The sequence below is a fragment of the Fundulus heteroclitus genome, chromosome 15 (assembly GCF_011125445.2).
Source record: "Fundulus heteroclitus isolate FHET01 chromosome 15, MU-UCD_Fhet_4.1, whole genome shotgun sequence".
In the NCBI taxonomy this organism is placed as follows: Eukaryota; Metazoa; Chordata; class Actinopteri; order Cyprinodontiformes; family Fundulidae; genus Fundulus; species Fundulus heteroclitus.
This window is the reverse complement of record NC_046375.1, coordinates 12,798,663-12,813,934: the sequence shown is the minus strand read 5'-3', so window position 1 is coordinate 12,813,934 and position 15,272 is coordinate 12,798,663. Positions and strand designations below refer to the sequence as shown.

General features: G+C 40.4%; 2 protein-coding genes across 2 annotated transcripts in view; one reads left to right on the top strand and one right to left on the bottom strand.

Moving 5' to 3' along the window:
• The first annotated feature begins 424 nt into the window (after positions 1-424).
• Positions 425-11,508, top strand: LOC105929480 (pro-opiomelanocortin). The gene is made up of 3 exons (XM_012867274.3): positions 425-651; positions 7,438-7,582; positions 10,579-11,508. The coding sequence occupies exons 2-3, from the start codon at positions 7,463-7,465 to the stop codon at positions 11,182-11,184; spliced, it is 726 nt and encodes a 241-aa protein (XP_012722728.2). The 5' UTR covers positions 425-651; positions 7,438-7,462; the 3' UTR covers positions 11,185-11,508.
• A 335-nt stretch (positions 11,509-11,843) lies between these two features.
• The window catches only part of LOC105929529 (protein EFR3 homolog B), a 46,967-nt gene continuing 43,538 nt past the window's right edge, over positions 11,844-15,272 (bottom strand). Inside the window, exon 23 of the mRNA XM_036147426.1 lies at positions 11,844-11,870. Coding sequence (XP_036003319.1) covers positions 11,852-11,870 — 19 coding nt within the window. The 3' untranslated portion in view covers positions 11,844-11,851. The remainder of the gene's footprint in view (positions 11,871-15,272) is intronic.

The window sequence follows — 15,272 nt, the reverse complement described above, 5'->3', positions numbered from 1 at the left end:
AAAAAAAAGAAACACACAAGAAAACGATTGAATTGGCCAAGAAACCCTTGTTGGTGCATTAGGATCAGCCTTCCAGGGATTCAGACCCAGACCTGTCAGCGTTCACAGATTAAACTCTTCTTTTCTAATGGTCATATGAGAAGGAGAACTTCAATTCAAGATATTGATGAAAATAAAAAAATATCCCAGTAAACTCCTATGTAAGACGTTTGAGGCTCATTTAAAAGTGCATTTAAATAAGAAAAGAGCACAATTAGTTACGTGGTTGACTCGTGTTTTCTTGTTGTTGTTTTTTTTCTTTTTTCTTTTTATCCTCAGATGAACAGAGCTCGCGGTATTGATCAGGAGCCGTGTGGGTGGCCATGCACAAAAGCGCACACACTCCTCCCCGTTTGGAGCTGAGAAGTTGACGCCGCACCTCAATCACACCCAGAGGCCTTGAGACTCAACACTCTTCAATTCTTGCAACCATAAAAAAAGAGCCTTTGTCGTCTAGGGAGGCAACAGCGAGCCCATCTCCTACTGAGCGTTCTGTTACTTATTGGGAGCGGAGAAGGCTGGAGAGCGGGAGAGCGACTGGAAGTCTGCAGGATCTGTGGAGCAAAAGCAGAGGGAAGGAAACAAGAAGGGAGGACAAGCATTTGGAAAAAGGTAAAAAAAAAAAAAATCCACATCCTAATGTTATTTTAATGCCACTGACAAACAAATAGTAGAAAATGTGACGACAAACATATAGCTGGTGCTTTAAAGTGCATTTGTACAGATGTTTGGAAAAGTTTTCCGGTCAGATTGTGATTGTTTTCCACTTGATGTGAGGTCATAAGATACCAAAACGTGTTCCAGTGTCACTGCAGCTTTCTAGGCTCCTCTTATCGAAGTGCGTATATATCTGTGCGGATCTGAGCCGAGTGAGTCATGCAGTAGGAAGAGCCGAGCTACAAAAACAAAAGCCCACCAAGGAGTCGCAGTAACAGAGCAGGGAGGAGAGTTTCTCAACAAAGCAAAGATTATTACCTCACACGCTTGATACTGGATATGAGGGTTTTAATCGCTCTGAGAGATTTTTTTTTCAACATGAGAGATTGACTCCAGTTATGGCCAAATCTTCACTTTTAAACTAAAACATAATGCCTCTTCGAAAGAAATCCCTCCAAAGAATATAGTGAAGGAAGAAAACTTTAACTGTGAGCTGGATTTAAAACATTGCAAAGCCTTTTTTTTTTTTTTAAAGTCAGCTTCTAACAGAAGACAATGAAGTCTTACATCACCTGCATGTTTCTGCGCTGCAACGAATAAGGTGGCCTCGCTGTACTCTTTCTCGAGCTTCGAATGTTTGCATCAGTACTAAATAATGTCACATTTACCTTCACGTTTTTTTTTTTTGCTTAAAGAGATCATCACAGCTTTAATCATCCTCATTATCCCTACACAGTGTGGTTTTATGCAGCTGTAAAACACAGCTGCCCTAGTAGATCTGCTCCTTTGTGATTATTGCTTCGAATTGATCTTTGAAAGAGGATTACAGAATAATCTTGAACAAGTCAATATTTAGACTAAGTGGTAAAAAAGTATTAGCCTCGTGAGACCATCCTGATCTCGCGAGCTTTCAAGGTTTCACTCGCAGATCAGTCTGGCTACTCTCCATTGAAGAAAATTTGGAGCCGTTCACCAAACGAACGTCCAATCAGCGTTGGCTTTGAGGCGGGTTGAGGTGTGACGCAACGGGAAGCGCGACAGTTCAGTCTAAACAACATGGCGGCTTCGGCCGATGAAACTAGCGTTAGCGTGGCTATCGAGCAAGTTTTATCGGAATTACAGAGTATTTCTTTGCTGAGCTAATGAGCCTTCACCTGCAGCAGCAAGAGTAGCTTGGCTTGTGGTTGTGTTTTCGTCGTCGCTCGTAACAGAGTGACGACGAATCTGATTGGTTCATTTGGCCCGTCTATCACCAACATAGGCCAATCAGCTAACCAGTATTTTCGCCCCTTCCCAAAATTACTTCAACGGAAGGTTTCCAGATGGATATGCGGAGCAAATCTATCTGGCGGAGTCAGGTAAAAAAAAGTATAGCCATATCTCGAAGAAGAGCAAGCTATTAGTTGTTTTTTTCCAACATTATAAAACAATCATCTCATTTTGTGAAAACGGGGAGAAAAGAACAACAAAATTAGAATCAGGAATCATGCGAATGTTTAATGAGGAGGGTACATGTGTTAGGATTTAACCTTCTCCAAAGCTTTCTAATTACTCAAACTCATCGGTTTGACAATTCTCAACAGTCTGATGTTTTAAACTTGAAACCTTTATTGGACACGTTAGAAGAAACACGTTTTTGTGTGTCAGCCATGATTTAATTGAATCATGGCTGACACGTCTGTTTTTTATCATCATGTACTTGTTACAAATGACAGCGAACATTTCCAATGCAACACAGCTTTTATTTCCTTTGCATTTTCTTAAAGAAGCAATAAGCAATAAGTCACCACCACTGGGTGGAGCTTGAGCACTGTAGACCAAAACAAGACTTATCAAGCTACGCCTTTCTCTAACTCGTGCCAACACTCGGCAGCCGGTTTCCCTTCTGCCCCATCGGCTCATATGAGCCTATTTGCAAAAGACACATGGAATTTCACATATTGCTTCTTTAAACTATATTACATTTTTTTCATAGACAGTGTAACATATTAAGTATTTAACCACGTATTTAAGTGATCCAGTAGCTTTCTGAGGTACATTTCTAAGATGTATTTGTATAAACAATATGATACTTTGGGTTGGTAGGTCGTCAACACTGTGACAAAGGTGAGCAACCCTACTGCAATGCCTACTTTATGTAAAATGGAAATGGATTTTTGTTTTGTAACACAGTAATCATTCGAATCAAAAATGGACACCAAACTGAAATGATCCCGTCTGTCCCGAATTTTCGGCATCAGCAAAAAAAATGTGTCACTCCAAACGTGGCCAAAATGCTAGCATGGATGGATTATATTTATGTAAGTGTTGGTAGCCAGTTAGTATTTCAATGGATTGTGAGCTCTGACATTCTAACCTCTGCAGGTCAATAATTCACCAAAGCCATAAAACTGCCCAGTGGGTTACTAGGTTATACACATGGGTGGGCAAATTCTCATTTTCCTCATACCTGTTAACCACGCTGGCTTATGAGTGGCTAGTTGTAGTCGCCTCTAAGTGGATCCTACCTGTGCAGGTCTTTGTTTTAGGAAATGCAAAGCACAGCGTGATGCTAAACTTTGTTACAACATTGTGCATATATATTCTTGTTCCTTATAAAAGGGGTGTCCAAACTTTTCGGCACGAAATTGTTGAGGCAAAAATACTTGAGGGCCAAATCATTGATGGAAACGGTAAAAAAAAAAATTAACCAAAAAATTATGTTTTTTTTTTTGTTTTTTTATCAGATCTACAAAATCTGATCATTTTTATACATTTCACAAAAGTCGGGATAGATAGCTAGAGAATATAAGAATGTGGTTATTAAAAGATAAATAACTTATGTTGTACCCAACATTTTCAATTGTAAGATCTTACCCTGTTTCCATCTCCGTCAGCCATCGGTGCTGGTGGACAAATGTTTCTTGAAATAATGTTGGGGAACCACACAAAATCAGTCCAGGGGCCGCAAATGGCCCCTAGGATGCATTTTGGATATGCCTGCTCTACAACATCTGAAAAAAGATCTGCAGTCCATTACAAAACAATAATCTGAAACCCAAAATGTTAATTTCTTAAATTAAATCCCAATGTTTGTGATTTATTTTTATTTTATTTATTTTTTCATAAAATGAAAACAACTGATGGAACATCCTCAGAGACAGGTTACTCCACATTTTTTCTGGGTCATCCACTAAATTGAAAAAAATGTTCTTGTTGCAAAGGGTTCAACGATGTGGATTTAACTTTCCACACATCTGTGTCGCGACAGTGACAAGCAATAAGACAGTACTCAACCTTGAGCGGCTGAGACAATAAGGTGCAATGTTTGCACATACAACTGAATATTTCCGCTTGAATTTGTAATAAGAAATTAGGAAACAGAATGCTGATATTTTCCTAACCCTTAACTTCTCTTTTGTAGCATGACAAATAGTCAGTGGATAAGTTTAAACTATTTAATATAAGAAAGGAAATCTACAGCTCCTCAAGTTTTCTAAAAGTGTTCCAATGGTTTTCTTTGGACTTTGATAGCTTTTTCCATCATTTTATGTCCCGTTCCTGTACATCATGTTGATGTCCTATTGCAAAATGTGCTCAAAAAATTAGGAAGGTTGACAAGAGAATGACAATAGTAGAACAGCCTGACTAAGTAAAAAGACTATTCAAAGCAAATGAACACTGTTTGAAAGTATTTATAATGGGGGGGAAGATAAAAAAAAAAAGAGTAATGCAGGGTTTAAAGGTAGAGTTGGTGATTTTTCTGGTAGTGTAAGTAAGAAACGTCCAAGTCCCTTTTTAAATAACTGTGATTGCGCAAACCCATGTTAGCTGCTCCGCTCCTCAGAGTGATCACGTGAAGAAAATCTCCCAAATCCACTCCTCTCTTACTCCTTTCTACTGAGGCCTTTGTTTTCTTTTCATAAACATGGACGGGGTTCGCTTTTTGCGCCTCTCAGCCCTGTTCAAAGTATACGGTGAGAGCAGCGGAGCTTCAACGAACAGGCTAACCCCGAAGCTAACCGCTAAGCTAGCTGCTAAGTTAACCGGATGCATAAACACTAGAAGGCATCTGATTGGTTCTTTCTATTCGAACCGAATGACAGGATTGGTTGGAGTTTTTACAGGCCTGCAGCTCTCACAGACATCTAATTTTTGAACCTTCTTTTTCTGAATACACAATGTATTTACTACTGTCAGGGTGGAAGAACCATTTCACCCAGTATAACAAAAAGTGTTCCTGAGCAGAAATACCAACTATGGTAACTTTAAGAGATTCCTTATTTTAGCGGATGTTTCATCCTATGGCATGTTTTCAGCTAAAGGCTCCTTGGGAATCACCTGCCTGGTGCTGAAGTGCAATTTACAGTGTCTTAATGAAAAAGTGCAATGGTCATTACGCAGAGAGAGAGAGAGAGAGAGAGAGAGAGAGAGAGAGAGAGAGAGAGAGAGAGAGAGAGCAATGATCTGACAGGGACAGCAGGGGAGCGGAACCTAGCAGGAAACCATGGGGAATGAACATCCATTCATCCATTTTCCGTCACGCTTGTCCTTCATGGGGTTGCGAGGGGTGCCGGTGCCTATCTCCAGCATTCAATGGGCGAGAGGCGGGGTACACCCTGGACAGGTCGCCAGTCTGTCGCAGTGGGGAATGAACAGATAAAGATGAAAAGATCCAATATTGAAGACACCTGGTGCCACACTCTAATCAGCTAATTAACTCAAAACACCTTCAAAGGCCTTTAAATGGTCTCAGTCTAGCTCTAGGCTACATAATCATGGGGAAGACTGCTGTCTTGACAGTTGTCCAAAAGTCAACCACTGACTCCTTGCACAAGGAGGTTAAGACACAAAAGGTCGTTGCTAAAGAGGCTGACTGTTCACTGAGCTCTGTGTCCAAGCACATTAACAGAGAGGTGAAGGGAAGGAAAATATGTGGTAGAAAAAAAGTGTACAAGAAAAAAGGAATGACCGCATTCCTTTAAGGGCAAACATTTAAATGGCCTAGTCAAAGTCCAGACCTCAATCCAACAGGGTGAGAGCCTGGGATTAGACTTGAAGATCGTTGTTCAGTAGAGAAAACCATCCAACATGAAGGAGCTGGAGCTGCTCTTGAGGAATGGGCAAAAATCAGTTTTGCACACCAAGGCTCTTTTTTTTTCATCCCTTTTGCTGTTTGACTTCACAATAAAATAATACATCTTCAAAGTTGTAGGCATGTTCTGTAACTGAAATGGTGCAAACTCAAACAATCCAGTTTGTAAGGCAACAAAACGTGAATAAAATGCCAAGGGGGTTGTATGCTTTTGTGGGCCGCTGTATGTCCGCTTAATTTCATATTCTGATATTTCTCATAGACGTGCTTTAGGATGTTATCATAAAGTGTGTTGTGGTGACCAGCTCCTCATGACAACGCAGGTTATGTACTTAGTACCCTTTGCAAAAAAAAACATTTGTTTACAAATAAATATAACCAGAGCAAATACATTAAATGGTTTTCAAATAATAACTTCCATTAATTGAGCAAAAATATAAAAGAATTTAGGAACACCTAAATAATGTAATTGTTTGTGACGGCCCAAGAGACAAGCAAACTTTGCTGCTGCTGCTAAGTCCACCCAAACCTGTAGGGGCCTCCCATAAAAGCATGAATGTGCACACTTAACATAGATCTAAAGCTTGTATATTTATTTTATGAAGAATGAGAAGCTTGAAAATAACATTACATTTGAGTTGATAGCTTCAGCATAGAAAAATGAAAAGGTTATTGTTTGTTTAGTGCTTAGATGTACTATTTAAACGAATTAACAAGTTTACTCTGTAAAAGAATAAGCCTCATTGACGCTAGGAGTCCAGTCTTTTCCTTCTGACACAGCTCAGTTAGTTAACAAACAATAACCAGTTATCCTTCTGGATTCCACCAAATCTGTGTTGAAACGCTGTTTGAGGGGCCCCAAATCTAATCTTCTGCTCAGGGCCCTGCAACACCTTGGGGCCGGCCCTGCACACTACTACCACTTCTAGAAATAATTTTGGTCGACTCGTTAATTTCCGCTAGCTTGAGGCATAATGATGCTTGCAATGTGCTGCTTTTTGGGCTATTACTGTCCTACTGCATGTTGTCGAGTGATTTCTTGTTGTCAGTAATCATGCCTAGGTGTATCTGGTGAGATCAAATCAAAAACAGCTTTGGATAACTTTCTTTCTACCCAATGAGTACCGTCCTCGTCAAGTGAAGTTCGTAGGCCTATTTACTTGGATTATCTTAGTTCAGATGCTAAAATAATCCAAGTTATTTGATAATCTGAAACATTTAAAGGTGACAAGAAGAAAACAAGACATGGAACGCGAGCCTCCTTCGATAAGTCTTTGCATAATGCACGCTCGGTCACATGTCTGCTTTCAGTGACCAGGTTTGGATAAGATGCATGTGATAAACACGACCATCTGCCGCAGTGTGTGTGTGCAATGCTGGCTCCGACGGGAGTGAATGATCACCGCTGGTATTTGAGCTCGGCTATTATTCAACCGTGACACATAGCTGTACAAATCATCTCTCCTCGAAGATAGCTTTGAAACAAATTGAGTTATATAAAGGGAGGAATGTGTTACACAAGTGTAAAGATCAAACGCGTCCGTTTCTTCTAATGACCGGCGAACGCTTCTGCTCTGCCGTCAAGTGAAAGATTTAATTCTGCTGGGTCAGAAACATTTCCAGTGGTCTCGAAAACTTTTTTTTTTTTTCCCCTTCTTCTCATCCAGCTCCGAGTTGGTCCTCAAGAAGAAGATGGTGTGTCGGTGCTGGTTGTTTATGGCTCTGATGGGATTCATGTGCAGCTCTGGGTCTGGCTCAACGTGCTTGGAGAGCTCTGCTTGTAGTGACATGAGGGACGAGGACAAATTACAGGTACGTCGAACGATTCCCTCGGTTTTCTGCACCTGGTCACTGATTTCCTCTAATTTCCTGTCATTATGACAGAATAATGACACATAATAACATCATTATTTGGAACAAAGATAGAAAATAAGGCTCCTCAATCTTTAATGGTTTGTCTTTTTAAAGTTTTCTAAGAGAGCATGAACTCCTTCAGAATAATCTTGACATCATCTTGAAGTTTGAAGCTTTTCTACCATTATTAAACTGAAATTATTCAAGAAGATAGTTTAATCCTTGCCGCCAGAGCCGATTGCAATATTGTTTCTTTTTCAGGTTTATCTTTTTGATTGAAATCTGCTTAAATTTGGTAAAGGACATAGATTTAAGAAGCTATATGTGTTGTTTTTCCATCTTGACTTAATAGTTAAGGAGAAACACCAATGGTTCTGACGATTTATCTTTTATTTAATGTTAGTTTTCAATTTTTTTAAAAAGCATAAAACGTGAGTGTATAAAATGCTGAATTCATAACTCATAATGTAAGGATGATTTGGACAGTCATCAAACAATCTAACCAGGAGTGTCAAACTCATTTCTATATTGGGCCACTTTGGCATCTTGAAGGCCTTTTGCACATGTATAGATGATACTTTTGATTTCATAATTTCATTTCAGTTCACATAAAAATAAAAAAAATTGTGATATTGGGTTGAGTTACAATTTAAACTCATAATTCTGCATCACTTGTTTCTCTTTTTGGACATTTCTGAGTTGTTTTAATGTGTTGTGGGAAAACTGGCATCTAGTGGCAGGATGCTGTTACTACACAGTTTAAAAAATATGTACATTTGCTCCAGGAGGAACAGTTTTAGCCACTTTATAAAATTTAAAAAGGATATATGCCTCTACTTTATGAAATGATATGCCGTTTTTGGCTCTCGAGGGCTGGATAAATTGCCTTAACGGGCCGGATTCGGCCTTCGGGTCTTGAGTTTGACACACGTGAGATAAGCAGTGAAAGAAGAAGAAAATGGTTTACCAGTGCTTATAAACTGCCGATGTTAGAACACAAGGCAGCTTCCAAGAGTGTGGATGCCGTTGTGAAAATGCAGGGTTTTTGTATAGTAAAAAAATTAGACCTTGAGAAATTATGTCCAGACCTTTTCCACAGGTAGAGTTTTATTCTGCACAATTTAACCGAAAAACAAAACAAAAACAAATCTGTTGTGTTAAAAAAAAAAAAAAACTAGAAAAAGCATGTTGGAAAAATGTGCGTGCTCCTTCTGATTCATGGTCAGTCTGCTTCGGTTCACACCTGCCATCAGTTGCACTAAATCTGATCAACCAGAAATAAAGTTCAACTGTACTTAGAATATTTTTTCCAACCTTTTCACATTTGAGACTTTGAGCTGGAGCTGTGGTTGGCAGAGAGGCTGGAAATGATCAGAGCTATCCCATTGTTCAAAGGTGTGAGTCAGGAGAGATATCCAAACATTTCCACAGCATTATTTACAGTATACAAAATGACAAAAGGAAGACAGTTATAAAAGACGGGGGGAGGAGGGGGGGGGGGGGGAATGTGGAACAGGTAACTATAAAGCTGGATGTTTCTCTAAAGTTATTGAAACAAGAAGCTAGAAACTGATCAGAAACGATAGCAGAGGCGCTTTTACAAAAGAGGAGCAAACCTGTTTTTGCTCCCTCATAACCCTACAGTTAGACAACTTATTCATTCTCTACAAATTATTGTGTTCTTTTTTTTTTTTTCCAACTAAATAAAAAATATTAAAAATAACTTCCCAATTTTAGTCCCACCCTCCTCCAACTATGTGCTACAGGCTGGTTTTAAAATAAAAGTTGCTTTCTCTCTTGGTGATCGCTCCAGTCAAGCTGTTTGCAGCCATGAAAAAAACAGAAAAAAAGTTTTAAATTTGCTCCCTGATTTTTTATAATAAACATAATCAGGTGCTCGTGGCCGACAGCAGTACGGTAGGAGCTCCAGGAATTTCCAAAAAGGACGCACTGTGTTCTACATGTGACAACAATCTCGTGCATTCTCCATTTATCTGAACTAAGGAGCGGGGTTGCAGGAGACGAGCCTTTTTCTTTCAAAGAAAAACATCCAAAACTGTTTGAAATCTTTTAAAACTTTTTGTTTAGGAACTTTATTTTCCAACGTATCAGTGAGTCAAAGCGTACATCCTGAACCACATGAAATGACTCTAAAAGTGAACATTTTCAATTTGGGAATAATGGCCAAGCTAAGTGTGCTACCAAGTATAAGTTTAAGGGTGTTTAAGGAGGTTAGTGCGCTTTATGTCTTCCAACTTTGACCGACGAGATGGATGCAGGCGCGGCTGGATGGATGCAAGGAAGAATGGCTGGAGGGATACATGATTGGCTAGAAAGATGCATTCAATGCTGGAAGGATGAATGCAAGGCTGGAGAGATGCATGGAAGCACGGCCAGGATGCCTGCATGGCTGGAAGGATGCATGAAGCACGGCTAGGATGCCTGCGGCTGCATGGATGCATAAATGCACAGCTAGAAGGATGCATTCATGCTAGAAGGATGCATTCAATGCTGGAAGGATGCATTCATGCTACAAGGATGCATTCAATGCTGGAAGGATGAATGCAAGGCTGGAGAGATGCACGGAAGCACGGCCAGGATGCCTGCACAGCTAGAAGGATGCATTCAAGTTAGAAGGATGCCCGCATGGCTGGAAGAGCAATCGCAAGGCTGAAGAGACGCATGGATGTGTGGCAAGAAGGATGCATGCACGACTAGATTGCTTGCATGGCTGGAAGGATGAATGCATTGCTGGAAAGATGCATGGCTAGAAGGATGGATGCACAATTAGGTGAAACTCAAATGTGAAATCTTCATGCAACGTTTTAGCTGCCACTCTAAATCAAAATGCTCCGTGGTTTTCCTGCACAATGTGAGTCTCCATGCTTTAAAGAGCACACACAATTGTATTTTTTAATTGTCGCTGCTGTCTGTGTGGCGTCTCCCATCCACAGGACTGTCTTCACCTCTGCACATCCCCGGTCCAGCCTGAAATCGAACCTCTCAGTGGAGCAGATCAGCAAGAGTATGATGGTTTTGATGACCCTGATGGGGATGACGACGATAACGGCGACCTGTTGCTCAGCATCATTCTCGCCACTCTGGCGTCCGAAGGCAAAATACCAGAGGAAGATCTGAACGCCCACGACGACCGGCGTCGCTCCTACGCTATGGAGCACTTCCGCTGGGGGAAGCCCTTCGGCCGAAAGCGAAAGCCCGTCAAGATATTCCCGTCCGCTCTGGACGACGAGGCCTTCCCCCTGAGGGCTCGCAGGCATCTGAGCTGGAACAAGGCCGAGGCAAAGGGAGGCGTCGTTAAAGGAAAGCCTCAAGATCAGGACTCGCTGAGGTCCAGAAGCAGGTCGAGGTCCCGAGCGCCACCAGGCCTGCCGGAGAGAAAAGCTGACACCTACAGGATGAGTCACTTCAGATGGGGCAGCCCACCTGCATCCAAACAGAGCAAGGGCTTAGTGAAGCAGTGGGAGGAGAAGCCTCGGGGAAAGCTGGCCAAGTTACTGAAGAACATTTTAGCGAAGGACGTAAAGATGATAATGGGATGAAAAACAGGTCAAAGCAGAGGAATAACTGTAAAATTAGTCTTGGTTAGTTTCAATTTGTCTTAACGTATAGTTCAGAAATCAGTTGCCACCTTTAAAATGTTACTGAATGTACTTTGAGGCGTAATGTTTGATCAAAGCCCTGACTTAAAGACACAAAAACCGAACAGAATGACCTGCTTTAAATTCTTGGACATGACTTGAAAGCTTCAAAGTAATATGTCTGATTGGAAACTCAGTCAATGACTTAAAAGTGTTATTTGTGCCCAACGTGTCATTGTGGACGATATGTGTATTATATGAGTTTAAGTAGTTGAGCGGTGAACTGGTGTCTTTTTTTTTTTTTTTTTTGTAATTTATTATGAAAATAAATATTCAGTTTTTGCAATTGACAATTTTAAGACTGGTTTAATACAAGAAAAGAAACACTACCAAATGAATCCCAACAGACATCTTGTCCTAAAACTCCAAAAAATAAAATAAAAGCCACAAAAACCCTTCTTGTATTTCAAATTTCAATACCAGGAGGAGTCTTGTTTCACTGGCCCACATGTCCATCCTGGCAGCTGTAGGTGACCATTTTGCCTTTTGATTGCAGTTCCCACAGCATCACAGATCCTCCTCCATGCTTAACGGCGGCCATCAGGAGCTTCCCCCACACATTTCATCCTTAGTTTTTATTACTTAACCTAAACAGATGTGAGACATTTGCATTTCAGAATGTGGGTTTAAAATCGTACATCCTGTTGAGGAAAAGGGAGAACTCCTCCTGACAAAGCAAAATAACAGACGTGACGAATTTAGGATTTTCAGGACCGACATGATTTAACTGAAGACCATCAGTTCTGATGAAAGGCTGCAGTCAGAAATCAAAGCTTTTCCACTAATTGAGAGGAGATCAGACGACCTGCAGTACAAGTGATGGCGAGACGGTGCAGTAAAAGCTAGAATAAATGAAAGAAATCTACAATGTAGTGTTAAATCCCCAATGGTGCTGTGCTAAAGTCTCCAAACCCCTTTTAGCATTTTTTTCTTATCCTTCCGTGTCACAACCACAAATTTGACAGCATTTTGTGTGACAAACCAACACAAAACAGCCTGTAATTGTGAAGTGGGTAAAAAAAAGGATCCATGGTTTTATTTTAATGCGTGGGATGACGTCACATTGATTCCCTCCCAAGTAATTCAGCTTGTGTGTTCTGCGTGTATGGACTGAAATTTCTTCCTACTGTTCCTTTGCAAAACAGCTCGAGCTCAGACTGGATCGATTGGTCCATTTTCCAGTCTTGCCACAGACTCCCAGTGGTATTTAGGTCTGGACTTGGACTGGGCCGTTCTAACACAAGGCAGGTGCTTTAATCAAACCACTCTATTGAAGCTCAGTACGGGATGTTTAGTTGTCCCGCTGAAAGATGAGCCTCTGACGCAGGGGAGCACTTTCTGAAAAATAGAACAACCCTCTAGTGAGCTACATCTAAAATGTTATTTTATTCCAAAATGACAATATCTAAAAAAAAAAAAAAAAAAGCATTCAAGGTATTTATTTTACTGAAAGCTCTCACTCTTCTAGATCACAGGTCAGTATAGGTAGACCTTCGTATGGCAATAGTACCAACGAAGTATCTCTTAGTTTTAAAAAGGTTGGTGGACTCTAGCTTGATGCTACCATGTTTCAATGGGGTTGCCACACTTTCATAATGACCAGACCCGAACACGGCATGACAAAATAAGCGTCACAAAGCCCTGCTGAAGCCATCATTTAAAATAAAAAAAGTGTGGCATAGCCTCAAACCTGAAATGATAAGCTGAGAAAGACTGTTAAAGAAAAAAAAAAAAACAAGGGACCCATCGGGGAAACTCTGGAGGAGCTGTAGAGACCAACAAGTCAGCACTGCAAAAACGGAACTAAAATTAAGTAAAAAATTTCTTAAAATTAAGTGTATCTGTCCTTGATTTGAGAAGGTAAATAAGATGACCTGCCAATAGAATAAGATTTGTGCACTTAAAATAGGAACAACTCAATCTTATTTCAAGTGCAGAATTTCTAATTATCTTAATTTAAAGGGTCAAAATACTCATTCCCTTGGCAAATTATCATATTTACCTGAATATTTACAAAAACACTTTTTTAAAAACATTTTGCTTATTTTTAAATCCGTTTTTGCAGTGAGATGGATTAATTTGTCTTGTGTTCTGCACAACTGCGATACTCTACAAGTTTTCCAAATTTCATCCACCTCGCTATACTTTGTGTTTTCTTATCTCAGAAAACACATACTTATGGTTATAATGTGACAAAACTCCTACCAAGGTGAAATGAGAGGCGAGTCGCGTTGTTGGTGGTTTGGGGATACATTTATTGTATAACACAGCTACGTCACTAGCATGCAGAGTCTGGTATGACACATGTAAGGCATTTTCTCCATGTAAAAGCTGCCTTCGTCTCTAGGTAATCCAGTTTTTAAAGTGCAAAGTCCACAGAATGAATAAGATTTGTACTATAGCACTACGCTGTAAACGGATCTATTAACCAGACATGTAATGAAGTCAAACTAAGTCAAGGGTTGCCCGTAAGTTAGTATCACGTTACACTGATGCAATGACAGCAAGCGGACGGATTTACAGATCCCATTCTGAACGGACAGTTTTCACAACGTGCCACTGGAGGGGGCTCGGACGGCTCTGCGTCGACGGGTTGTTCTTCGTGAACCGGGAGGAGCCTGTCGCTGGACGAGACTGTAAACCGTGTCTGAAGCGGGTTTGGTCTCCGGTAACAACGATAAAGACACATCTGTGTTTACACAGACACATGAACAAATACTCCCACTCGCACTATTAAAAAAAAAAAAAAAAAAGGGGGAAACTTGTACGTACAATCTGGTTAGTTGATGGGACACATTTGAGTTTACATTATTTGAAAAGAAAATACAAACGATCTCCATCCACATTAAATGAGACAGATCAGTCAAAGAAGCGCATGACGCGGGGGGGGGGGGGGGGGGGGGTGCATTCCTTTAAAACGTCACACAATGAGCCATCACAGCACCATGACAAAGAGGCACGCTGCAAAAAAAAAAAAAAAAAAAAACGCACAACACAATCTGCTACAAACAGTTGGACCATGTTTGCCAGGCTCGTGCCAAATTATTGCCATTATACCTTGTTTTTATACCTGTGTGTGTGTGTGCGCACGTGCGCTCATGCACACTAAATGGCTTATTAAATCTCCACGAGATGGGACGCGCTGCCGGGAAGCCGATCCTGCAGAACTGAGGACGCAACGGCAATAAAATACGACGCTGCAGGAACCGGGTTCTGCTCCTGACAGGGGGGGGGGGCTCGTTTGGATTTCATGTGTTGCTGGTTGCTTTAGATTTTCCCCTTAACTAAAAGGACACAACCAGTGCAGCGACAGTTAAAAACCAAAAATATAAACACAGAAAACATCCCTGCTTTGTACATAGGCTTAAAGACTTATATAGTTCTCTCTATATATATACACATTTATATTGGAAGAGAAAAATATTCATTTTTCTAGTGTTTTCCAATGTGGTAAACATTGCATTTCAGGAGTTTCGTCTGGTCACGTGTGGCACAAGTTTTGTTTTAGCCACCGTTTTTTTTTTTTTTAAGTTAAAAAAATGATTGAAATCAAATATAAATAGAGTAAAAAATAAGGAAATTAAATGCCCGTGACATAAATCAAATAAAAGCACTTATGGCTAACACTAAAAAGGCAAAAAAAAAACTACCGAGTAACACAGGAGTTATACATGGATAAAAATAAAAACATGTCAGATACACTCTCTGTTATCTAAGGTCTAAATAAATAAACAGGAAATAAGACTGGTGGATCTAATTTTGTTAGGTATGGCACCCTGTGTGGGACAAACAAAAAACATAAAAAGGGGAACGTCCAGGGATTGCAGTGCCAGTAACATTCCCGGACATATGAGACACACACAGCTTCTCTGTCACAGTTCTTGGCAATCTCTAATTTCATAATCCAACCAGTGGAGCTTCTACAAACAGAAGTAAAATCAAGAGAGTTTGTTGCATTTTGATCACTTATACCAGCTTGGTCTGGTTGC

Excerpts from the sequence above, each read along its gene's own strand:
- LOC105929480 (XM_012867274.3), top strand. The coding sequence starts at position 7,463 with ATGGTGTGTCGGTGCTGGTTGTTTATGGCTCTGATGGGATTCATGTGC. Across the intron at positions 7,583-10,578 it reads GGGACGAGGACAAATTACAG|GACTGTCTTCACCTCTGCAC; the intron begins GTACGTCGAACG and ends TCCCATCCACAG.